The 12,275-nt window shown below is 45.2% G+C and overlaps 1 protein-coding gene across 1 annotated transcript in view; it reads left to right on the top strand.

Moving 5' to 3' along the window:
• The first annotated feature begins 64 nt into the window (after window positions 1–64).
• GDAP1 (ganglioside induced differentiation associated protein 1) overlaps window positions 65–12,275 on the top strand; it is a 20,272-nt gene continuing 8,061 nt past the window's right edge. Inside the window, exons 1-4 of the mRNA XM_006015291.3 lie at window positions 65–240; window positions 913–1,105; window positions 2,078–2,251; window positions 11,521–11,615. Of these exons, the coding sequence (XP_006015353.1) occupies window positions 1,000–1,105; window positions 2,078–2,251; window positions 11,521–11,615 (375 nt within the window). The 5' untranslated portion in view covers window positions 65–240; window positions 913–999. The remainder of the gene's footprint in view (window positions 241–912; window positions 1,106–2,077; window positions 2,252–11,520; window positions 11,616–12,275) is intronic.

The following is a 12,275-nucleotide window of genomic DNA, read 5'->3' as shown; positions in this document are numbered from 1 at the left end:
CCGTGCTGCCGCCGGCCCCGGGGCCGCTGAGCGGAGCAGCCCCGGCGTGCAGGGGGGCGGGCGCGGTTACATCGGGGTGGTTTAAAATCGGAAATGTCACACTCGGGGGCTGCTAAAATACAGTGTGCGCAGCGGCTCCGTGATCAGCCAGGTGATCGCACGGACTGGGGGAAAGGAGGAGAGAAATCACCCCGCCTTTAGGGCCAGCTGATTGCTCTTTCTTCTTCTTCAAAAAATGGGGTGTGTGTACTGTATATATTATGTATGTATGTGTGTATGTGTGTGTATACATACGTGTGTATCTACATGTATGTATATATATATGTGCGTGTATGTGTGTGTATATGTTTCTGTATATATGTGTATAGATGTGTACGTGTGTGTATATATATATATGTGCATATGTATATATATGTGTGTGTGTGTGTGTGTGTGTGTGTGTGTATGTATATATTAGGCTTGGCTCTAAGGCAACATCATTTTGCATTACTCAGTCATTTAAAAGTAGATGCACCGTTTCCCACAACAGCAATCCGTGGACCAGTCACTAAGCATTCATGCTGAAGAGTAAGGTGTTGAAAGGAGAGTGTTAGGCAATAACTGTTCATGGTCACCACTGTCAGGAACTGTGTCAGTGTAGTGTCTCAAGGCCCCAGTGGAGATTCTGCTAAGTGTTCTGGAAACATAACAGTACAGTCCCCAGCTAGAGCATATGCAATCTAGCTAGAGCATATGCAATCTAAGAGTAGGAGAAAAGAAAGACAGAGGTGAAGTGATTTTGTCTGGAGACAAGCGATCATTGGTTAGACCTCTTGATTCCTCCTGAACCACACTGACTCTGTAATTAAATAGTCTCTATTAGTTTATTCATGGTAAATGCCTGCATTAAGTAATTCTTGCAATATTTTTCAGGTGCGCTTAGTAATTGCTGAAAAGGCACTAAAATGCGAGGAACATGATGTTAATCTACCCCTGAGTGAGCACAATGAACCGTGGTTTATGCGTCTTAATTCATCCGGTGAAGTCCCTGTTCTTATCCATGGAGAAAATATTATTTGCGAGGCAACACAAATTATTGATTATCTTGAAAGCACTTTTGTGAATGGTAATGCTAAAAATATTTGAGTTTATGAGATTTTTCCCTTGCTAATAATATACAATAATTATGTATCTCTTGTAGAGCTCTGTTTATATCCACAGGATGTTTACAGTTCCAAAAGCAAACTGAAAATTCATGTTGAACTCCCTGTCAGAGTTTCTCACACACAGAAGATTGATGGTGATCTCCTTGCTAGCCTTTTGTTCAGAAAACAACTTCCCAGAGGACTGAGGGGTGTTGGTAAACTGAAAGTGCGCAGTGGCATATTGAAATAAATGAACTTTTTCAAATATATTTTAAAACATGAAAGTATTTTTATATCAAATGCCTTCAGTGTTCCAGCTGTAAGTGGTGCTGGGTACACCAGTTGCTTAGTCTTGGTCCCCTTTGGGCTTCAGGTCCCAGTAGAGCCCAGCTTCCTGCTTTCAGCACTGCCTGGGGGATGGGCATGTGGGAAGTGCATCTCCTGCTGCTTCCAGGCCCTGGGAGGGAAGCATGCAAGAAGGCATGCTCCTCTAACATTTTATAATAACCTTTCTGAATGATTGAGATGTCCCTTTCCAATGGGGTATAGGGATGTCTATTATACATTCACAGACTGTAACAAAAATGGGTGTCAAAAATGGATGTAAAAATGGATGTCTATGAAAATATTTGAAAATAATACATGACAGACCAGATTCTTTGGTATGCTTAGGCCTCTTGAATTCATGTGTGTGTTTAGTTGGATAGGGATAGGAACACTCAAGTGCTTGAGATCAAGTATATGCTTAAATGTTTTACTGAACTGGGGCTCTAGAGCTAACAACATACAATAATAAGGCTTTTTTCACGATGATCATGCCATCTGTGCTAGTTGGAAATAATCATAATACTGCTTTGAGGAAATAGTCATAATACTACTTTGAGGAAATAGTCATAATACTACTTTACCATATTGCATTTCATTTTGTTTTTAATTTCTTAAATATATTTCAGAGAAAACACCAAGACTAATGCCAGAAGATGGAAGCATGTATTATCCAAGAGTGCAGCACTATAGGGAGCTTCTGGATTCCTTGCCTATGGATGCCTACACACACGGCTGTATTTTGCACCCAGAATTAACTGTGGATTCCCTGATTCCAGCTTACGCAACAACCAGAATTCGTAGTACGTATTCAATGTAATATGAAATTACTGCCATTTAACAGATTTTGCTTACATGATTCTAAGCATATCCTGTTCTTTTAAAGGTCCTTGATATCTGAATAACAATATAATATTAAAAAAAATGATCCCATGCCTACTCAGATACACAATATGTTGTTGTTGGAAAAGATTTTTAACAGATGGATGTCTACAGCTGTGCATTTGTATAGCTGGAAGCAGCTGGGTGATCAGGATTTTTGAATATGTGAACACTTAATTACTGTATTGTATGGTATATAGGTAAAAAAACCCAAACAACAGTATAAGCCAACTCCATATTTCTGTAAAAAAAGTTAGGATTTTTGTATGTCCATTGTATAAATCAAACCTACCTCAGTGCCTGGAAGCCTGGGTGGGCTTGTGGGAGAGGTGGCATGCTGGCAGGCTCCTGGGAATTGGATTGGGCCCCTGGGAGTAGCCAGGGCCCAAGCTTACCTGGCTATTTGGGTAGCACACGGCCTGCTGGCAGCTGTGACAAAGAGGGGGGGGTCCCTGGCTAGCCACAGAGCTAGCTTCCCACCTGCCTCTGGGCACATCGCCCACCTGTCTCACCTGCCATGCCTTGCTGTTAATTAATTAATAGTTGTTAATTAAGGCAGGAGGCTGCTGATTGTACACCCCGATATTGCGGGGGGGTTATCTGCAGCTCTGTTCCATCCCTATACTGTGGCCCAAGCCTTGCAGATGGCATCTCAGGCAGTTGGCTCAACCGTCCCCTTCGCCCATTAGCTGTGGCCTCACTCATGAGACCTTAAGCTTCTATAAGTCCTGGCCCCATCTCAGGCCAGTCAGGACCCTGAGCTTCTTCACTCATCATGGGCATTCCTCGCAGTTGACCAGTCGAGTGCCTCGGGGTGGGTTTTCACCTCCTGCTTGCAAGGGATCAGGGTTCCCCATTCCTGGCTCAGGTGCTCCTGGAAGCATGCCTGGCCCTGAGGGGGTCACTCCCCCAGCAGGCTCAGGCACCTCCAGAAGCTTACCTGGCCTACCCTGCTCTGGTGGAATATGGCCCATCTGAAGGTGAGGCCTGGGGTTAAGGTGCCCCTACTCGCTTTTCACTGGGGTGGTAACTGGCCTGGCATTTCCTGGGGGCTCCCGTGCCACTGAGAGCCCCACCAGGCCACTCACTCCTGGCAGAGTGCAGTTTTAGGTCATGCCCAGGACCAGGAGCCTCCAAACCATCCTCTACATCTCCTGCCCTTAAGCCCAGGATGTTGTATTCTGCCTGGCCTGCCAGTAGCGAACTGCCCTGTCTATACAGGCAGCCATGGATCTAAAATGGCTGCTGCAATTAAGCATCTGCCAGCTGCTTGGCTTGGTTCTTAAAGTGGCCAGCACCAACAGTGCCCTGCCACAGCAGCCCATCTGGCCCATCCAGAAGGACTGGGAAGTCCCAGTCCTTCTGCAGAGGGAAGGACCGGGACTTCCCATTGCTCAGGGGCTGCCCAGCCCAGTGACAGCTCACCCCCTGGGTGTGGGACAGGCAGGGAGGCTCTGCTGAAAACAGGATCGGGCACCTCGCAGCTTCTGTCTTCAGCAGGCACCTGCAGCTGGCAGGATGCCTGGTGCTACCTGGGAAGGGGCTGGCTTGAAGGGAGGGGGAGGGTAGGGGTGTCATGCAGGGCTCCCCCACTGCCTGCCTCCCCCCACAAAGGCAGAACTGGCATGGGGCCCAATTCTGCTTTCAGTGGAGCCTCCCTGCCTGCCTCAGCTGGTGAGTGGGTTGCCGCTGGACTGGGCAACCCCTGAGGTGCAGGGCATCTGTTCCTTCCCTCTGCAGCAGCGAAAGTGGAGGAAATGATCTTGCATTTACTGCAGGGTAAGAGCATGCACAGAGGCAGTTAGCATGGAGTGGATTACATGCTGTAAACTGACACTGTAGCATACTTCACAGAGACTTGCTCATGTAGCCATGTCCGTTGTTTCTTTTGATGGCTGAAACTTTTGAATGAGTTGGGCATTTTTGGAAATGGAACATAATTCCTAAGCCACTTGGGCAATTTTGAAAATTTTATTCAGTAGCTCCAAATCAGGGATTTTAGGAAACTTCAGTTCCATTTTCCCAGAGCTAGTAAATGTACAGTCATTATGAAAGGATTCATTGAAGGCTTTAGCTATTTTGGGGATGGGGGGTGAACCAGGAGTAATTCACTGTTTTAGAATGAAGATGTCTTTCGTCATATACCTTGGTAAAATCTCTGGGTTGAACATGACCATCATGTACAGTCATGGTCTCATTTGACTTCAGTAGAAGCATGAGCACCCTCAGTAGAGTAACTAAGGGTGGACGAGAGGATCACCTGCCCTGGGCACCAAATTAGGAGGGGTGCTGGAATTGCCTTCTATTACCACAGAGTTCATGCCCCAGCTGCATACCCATGCTGGGAACTTCAGTATTTCCCAGCTGCTGCTGCTGCTGCTTTGAGATTAACAGCTGGGACGGGGCAGAGTATGCGGGGGCAGCAGCTGCAGTTCAGCCATGAGTAGGTATGGGTTTAGGAGTTCGTGGCACGGGTAACACTGCTGCCTCTCCCCAGCTCCACTCTCAGAACCCACATGCCCCACAGCCCCTCCCCCAGAACCCATGCATCCTGTGTCTCTCCGAACCCTGTGCCCTCTGCCCGCTCGTTCTTGGAACCGCATGCTTGTTACGCCACTGAGAACCCTTCGGAGTTTCAAGTTCCATTGGACTTTGATTTCCATTGGACCTTGCTCTACCTTTGCATGCTAGAATAAAGAGGCCTTCTATTACCAAATTTCTGTTCCCTGTTTACATACTTACTGCCTGTAGACAAATCACCCTTATTATTTTTTCTTAAATGAAATAGACTCACTTCCAGAAGTGTCTCCATATAAGGTTTGTTTTCCAACCCTGTAATCATTCTCATAGCTCACCTCTGAACCCTCTATAATTTTTCTGCTTCCTTCTTGAACCACGGACACAAAAATAAATACAGTACAGCTGTAGTGGTTTATAATACAGTGCCAAATACAGAGACAATTGTTTATATATCTCCTGCTTATATATCTAAGACTGTATTAGGCGTTTTGGCCACGGTATCAGAGTTAATGCTTATCAGCGATGATTCCGAAGTCTTTCTCAATGTTAACCTGGTTCCCAGGTACAGTTTCTGATTTTGAAAGAATGGTCTATATTCTTTGTTTCTAGATATATGACTTTACATTTGTCTTTATTGAATTCATATTGTTTGCATAACCCCAATTTATCAAATGATCCAGATTGCTCTATATTACTGACTAATTGCTTTCATTATTTTTTACTCTTCTATTTACTGTCACATTAAAGCTTTATTAGTAATGGTTGTATGTTTTGTTCCAGTTCCTTCATAAAAATATTAAAATAGTATAGGGCCAAGAATCACTCCTGGAAGGACTCCAATGGAAACACATTTGCTCAGTGATTATTCCCTGTTTACAGTTACATTTTGAGGTCTCTTAGCCCATTTTTAATTTATTTGCTGAATGTTGTGTTGATTCTTTATTTTTATAATTTCTTAACCTATCACATGGTGCAAAGTCAAAGTATATTTTATCTGCACTATAACATTGACAAACCAAGCTTGTAATGTTATCAACAAATAATAGAAAGTTTGATCACTTCTATTTTCCATCAACTTATCTTGATTAGCAATTCTTTTAATTATTTAAATGCTCTTTTAATCTTATTTGACTTTTTTATTAATTGACTTAGGAGCTTTTCCATTATTTGGCCCAGGACTGAAACCAGGCTGATATGCCTATAACTTGGATCACCCCATTTATCGTAAAATATTGGTACAACATTAGCTTTCTTCCAGTTCTCTGGAATTTCTCCAGTATCCCAAGACACACTAAAAACCAGCCGATGCCGGGACTGCTCCGCCTACCCACCCTGGGGCGCTGGCAGGGATGGAGCTCAGCATCTGGCCCTGTACCCCTGTTCCCATTGTCCAGCTCTAACCTCCGACCAATTTGGGTGTGATCCCCTTCCCCCCTGGTGGTTTGGGTCCGGGTCCAGGTCCAGGGCCACTCCCCAGCTGCCATGGCGGTCCTGACCCCATTCCCTCACCCCCTCACACTGCTGCCACTTCCTCCATGGAGCAGTGGGGGGACCAGGCCAGCTGTGCTGGCCTGGACCCCCCCCAATCCCCTTTGTCCACACCATCATGGTGGCACTCCACCACCTGCTGTCTGGAATGCTGTTGGAGCATTCTGATTGACCGCCCTGACAGTCAATCAGAGTGCGAATAAAGCGTTACAGACAGACAGACAGACAGACTACGGCTTTTATAATATTAGGATTTATTGTTATCAATTTCTACCTTTCTTATTTTTAATTTATTTATATTATTATTATAATTATATATATCTATATTTAGCTATATCTATATATCTGTGTGTGTGTGTGTGTGTGTGTGTGTGTGTGTGTATACACACACACACACGCACGCACGCACGGAGAGAGAGAGAGATAGTGTTGGCATGTTGTAGCTATAACGGTCCAGGAGTGTACGAGAGTTAGGGATTTGTTTTGCAATAACTTGTGTTGGACTAACTATATAGATGAGAGAGAAGTTTTAGAGGCTTTTGGACACAAAGTACCTGCAGCAGGGACCTGGTCCTCCCCTGCATTCACCAGGGCAAAGACTGCCATGGCATTCTATGGTTCCCAGGATCCTGGGCTGTCCTAGCAGTGGGTAATGAGCCCATGAACAGGCTTCACGCCCCCCTGCATGCTTGCCCCTAGGATAGGGCAGGGAAGTGGCAGGAGGTGCACTTCCTGTGTGCCCATCCCCTGGGCAGGACTGAATGCAGGGAGCTGGGCTCCACTGGGATCTGGAGCCCAGAGGGGACCAAGACTAAGTAATAGGTGTACCCATCACCACTTAGAGCTGGGATGCTGAAGCTGCAGCCACTATTGGTCTCTGCAGGGGCTCTCAGAATTTGCCAGCAGCCGCAAGGCACGTGGAGACACGAAGGGGTCTGGGTTAGCTCAGGCCAACTTGGAACTTCCCTTATAGGGCAGCGCCAGCCCTAGTCCCAGAGAAGGGGAGGCGCTGGTGTAGGCACTAGGCCATGTTGCTTTCCTCCAATGGAGCCGAGGACATCTTGTTGGAGACCAGCTCAACCCTGACTCCCATGGCAGGATCCTGAACACCCTTGCAGACACTGGAGGCCAGGTACCTGCAGGAACCTCACAGGAGTTCCTAATACCTGTGACCCCAAATTACCCACAGAGGTTGGCCTGCTACAGGCCCACTCTGTGATTTAGTCTCATGACTGGGGGCGAACTCTGAAGAATCTCTGTTGTCTGAGGAGAAGGCAGACACACATTACAGGGCTGAAGCTAGGCCCGTAAGTAGGCAGTAGGGGTGTGTGAAACGGGCCGTATTTGATTAGGATTCAGATTTGGTCCGAATCAGGGACAGTGATTCAATTCGTTGATTTGGATCACTGTCCTGATTTGATGCAGCTGAATCCAAATCTGAAGATTCGATGCTGATTTGAAGAATCAGCAATTCGGCTTTAAATGTTTTTTCTACATACCTCGAGGTACCAGGCACGGCTTGTGATGCTGTGATGGTGGGGTGGATGGAGCATCCCACAGGAGTGTGGGGAGGGGGGGTGGGGCCTGCATGCTCGGTGGTGAATCTGGAAGTGGGCCGGAAGTACTTCCAATGCACTCCCAGGTCTGCCACCAAGCACATGGGGGCCCCCCCGTGTCCCCCTGGCTTGGCAATTGCCTGTTGGGGGTTCCCTGGGTGCCCCCGCTAGGCCCAGGAAGCACTAGTCACCAAGCTGAGTGGTGGTGGTGGGGGGGGTCCCCCATGTGCTCCCTGATGGACCATGAAGTGGAAGTGGAAGTGAAGTGGAAGTGTTTCTGGTCCACTTCTGGGTCTGCTGCTAAGCACACTGGGGACCGCCCCCATCCCACTGTGCTCCTGTGGGATGCTCCATGTGCCCCAGCATCTCAGCATTCACGAGCCACCTGGTACCTTGAGGTATGTAGAAAAAAAACATTTAAAGCTGTGTCTATGTCTGAATTATCAAATTTCTCTGAATCTCTCCGAACCAATCTGTAGGGCTCCAATTTGATTCAGAGAGATTAAAGGGTCTCCTGATTCGATTTGGATTCAGAGATTTGGCTGCCGAATTGGGCCAAATCTCCACCAAACTGAATTAGCAAACGAAGCTTCACATAGTCCTAGTAGGCAGAGATGATTATTTACGTTATATTGCTTTATTAATTTCTGTGTGTGGATGGATGTTGTTGGTGGGAGAGCCTTACCAGAGTCACAGGGCTTGGCCAGCTCATGTTGGTCCCAGATTGCTTTGTTTTTTTCTTCTTACATGGGATCTTTTGAAGACAGACAGACACCTGGAAGGGCCAGGGATCTATCTCAATCACCAGAACACCCGCGTGGACAGGGGTAGGGTGTGAGGGAGGCGGAGCATAACAGAAAATGCCCAGACACTGCGACATCATGGCAAACCCCATACGGTCAGGTACCAACTCCCAATAGCCTTTGTATTAAGGTCATGGCAGGTGGGATATAGAAAACAGGGTGTGTACAGTTTGACCCAGCTTTGAACCAGAGGTGGAACACACTGTGAGACATCAGTGAGGCATGGGACACATATAGGGATGGTAGGAGCGTGTACTGATAGCCCACAGTCATTTGGGTGCACGAAGGGCAGCCTTCCGCCTATTTAACATGACAGTCATTTATCAACAAGACGTGGCAGGAGAGCAAGTTGGGTGGTTTGCCCAGAGACATACTAGTAGTGGGCCTGGAAGGTGCCTTTGTCACAGATATCACAGAAAATCCTTGCACCTGTAAAATATGTACACCTCCCCACCCCCACCCACATGTGTGTGTATTTATGTATGCATGTATATATATTTGAATAATATTACATAGCATTAGGGAGTTGTTGTCTTCATTTCCTGCCAGGCCGAATTTTTAATCAGTATAAACTTCTTTCTCAATTGTGTGATTGGGAATCTAATAAAAAGTTCCTAAGAAACTCCTAATTATCATCACATATTTTGTTTCAGTTTTTTCTTCCAGATAATTTGGCTCACAATTGTTTTGAGTAATTTTATATTGTCTCTTTTAAAGTATCACACTTATGTATTACTGGGCATGTCTACATGAGACACTACATTGTAGTAAGCTATGGTGATGTAGCTCATTACTACAGTGACATAGCATCAGCGGGCACAAACTGTGATGTCAATGCTACACCACCATGGTAACCAGTGACGACATAGTGTTTAAAAATAATTGTGCACTGCCGGGACTGATCAGTACCGCTGGGTACTGTGTAGTCATTTAGTACTTGCTAAACCAAGTTCTAAATGACTGTGCAGTACCAAATGCGCAGTCAGGGGCACACGTAGATGTGCCTACTGATTAGCATTTTATCTGGTTACACAGCAAATGTAATAAAGTCAGGATCCTTTATGCCTATTATCTTTCTGCTCTATATTCAATTCCTTCAAAATATACATGCGGAATATTGTCACGTTCCATATTCATGGCCATGTGACATTGAAACAAAAAGCATATAAAATAACTGGTTAGCATTGTTTAATAACACTATTACTTCAGGTTAACTCCGCAGACTTCATTTAAGTTAGTCCCAATTTCCCTAGTTCAAGGTAAAGAGAACTCAGGCCCTGTGTTCAGTTCATTATTGAAGATATTAGTTTTTATTCAAGACTTTCTTAGTCATGACCTAATGTTTGACGTTCTGGATGTGTAAATTGGGAAGTCTCTGGCCAGTTTCATATGAACTACAACCTTAAAGAGTGAAGATGTTATTTCCTGTATAACAAAAAATAAATAGTAATCTCTTTCCAAGTTTTTCACTCCACCTCTTCTTCCAAACTTTGTATCTTGGGGCATCTTGGTTCAGGTTTTAAAAGGTGTTTCAACCCAAAAGATGTCTGCCATGGAGTTAGGTGCCTAACCTGGTTAGATTTTAAAAAACCCAACAACTGGACCCCTTGCTGCATTTTTAGGCATCTAAATACCTCTAAAAATATGTAAACATATTGGCACCGCCCTAAATGATACATGCAGAACTATAACAGGCTGCCTAAATCCCATCCCTGTTCGCTGCCTATATGCACTATGCAGCATAGCGTCTCCTTACAGCAGGAGAAAAGTAGCAGGTGACATTGACCAGTGGTACAAGAGTCAGATGACCACCACCCACTATATGGACATCAACCAGTGCACTGTTATCTCTCATTGAGAAACAGCTTTTTGTCTTCTATCACACCATTGACCACATCCCCAGAATCATTCAGAACTACCCTCTGGCAAAAAGAATGGGAGAAACTAGGCAACAAACATGTTGAATGGAGCTGGTGAGGAATTACCCCTAGTAAGGATCTAGCATCCAGCTCCAACTACAAATGGCATACATGGCGGAGCCTGAACAGATTGAGAGTGGGTCTTGGAAGATGCAACTTTCTCATGAAATTGTGGGGTCTGTATGCAACTGACCGATGCATTTGTCATGAGAAGCAAACCATGGATCATCTCCTGAGATGTCCTATAGCACCACAATGCACCCCATAAGATCTGGCAACACCAACACCAGATACAGTGGCCTGTGCAGAATATTGGGAACAGACCATGTAGCAAAGTTGTATTGGAGACCTGACAAAGACCACCTCTAAAAATCTTGCCTTTTGTGATTTTCAGAGTTGCTCAAACTCAGTGGGAGCTCTGTATCCACAGCTTCTCTGGAAATCATGGCCAAAGCATCCAAAATTGAGGATCCAAAAATAAAGCACACAAAATTACAGTACACTTTTCACAACTTGGTTGAAAATATTTTCAGGAGTGAAGTTTGAATGTTTGTGATAGAAGTAGAGCTGCTTAATATGTTCTGTTACTTTAATTGTCCTTCTTTCTTTTATTATAGATAACAAAACATTTTGTTTGAACTTAAGATCAAATGTATAAATTCCCTATCCTATATTCTTCCTCCCTTCAGCGTTTGATTCATGGCAAATAGAAAATGTTTTGGGATCCCTGGCTTATGCAACATTTCACTGACTGATATGGATGTTTCACGCAGGAACCATTTTCCATTTCTTCAGAACACTTACAATACTTTAACTATTTTAACACAATTTATTTGCTAATTTTTATGGATTAAAACATGAATATATTTGGTGATTTTATGTAATTCCATTTTCTGTTTATCAGGCCAAATAAGTAACACAGAATCTGAACTGAAGAAGCTTGCAGAAGAAAATCCAGACCTCCAAGACGCTTATATAGCAAAGCAGAAACGCCTTAAAGTAAGAAAACTCATGTCACACTGTTGGTTATACTGGAATTTTCCTGAAATGTTGATAAATGTTTTTTACCTGTTGTATACTTCATCAGGGGCTTACTTTTGCAAGATGTTGAGAACTCTGCCAAAGTATAACAAAGCTCTTATGTATATATCTAGTAGGGCTGTGCAAAACATTGCAGGGTGTTTTGTTTTGAAGCTGTTTCGACATATTTTGAGCTCAAAACAGCAAAATCTAAACTAAACAAAAGGCTTCAAAACAGCTTTGAAACAAAACAAGGCACTCGAAATGTTTAGAAAGTTTCGAAATGTTTTGAGCTTTGAAGCCGGGCTTACTTGGCTTCAGCGCTGGTCCCAGGTGGCAGTGGCAGCCTCCTTTTATACGACGTGCAGATCTGGGGGCCTGCACCCCAGGAGGGCTGCGGGGCTGTGCCAGACTCCTCCCAGGGATGTGATCCCCCGGATGTGCGTGCTGGATAAGAGGAGGCTGCCGCTGCCATCTGGGTGCAGCCCACTCCCAGCACTGGTCCCAGGTGGCAGAGGCAGCTTCCTCTCATCTGTGACACAGATCTGGGGGCTTGCACCCCTGGGAAGGCTGTGGAGCTATGCCGGACTCCTCCCGGGGGTGCGAGCCCCCAGATCTGTGCATCGGATGAGAGGCGGC

The sequence above is a fragment of the Alligator sinensis genome, unplaced genomic scaffold (assembly GCF_000455745.1).
Source record: "Alligator sinensis unplaced genomic scaffold, ASM45574v1 scaffold71_1, whole genome shotgun sequence".
NCBI classification, from domain to species: domain Eukaryota; kingdom Metazoa; phylum Chordata; order Crocodylia; family Alligatoridae; genus Alligator; species Alligator sinensis.
The sequence above is the reverse complement of the archived record's forward strand: the minus strand, read 5'-3'. Positions and strand labels throughout refer to the sequence as shown.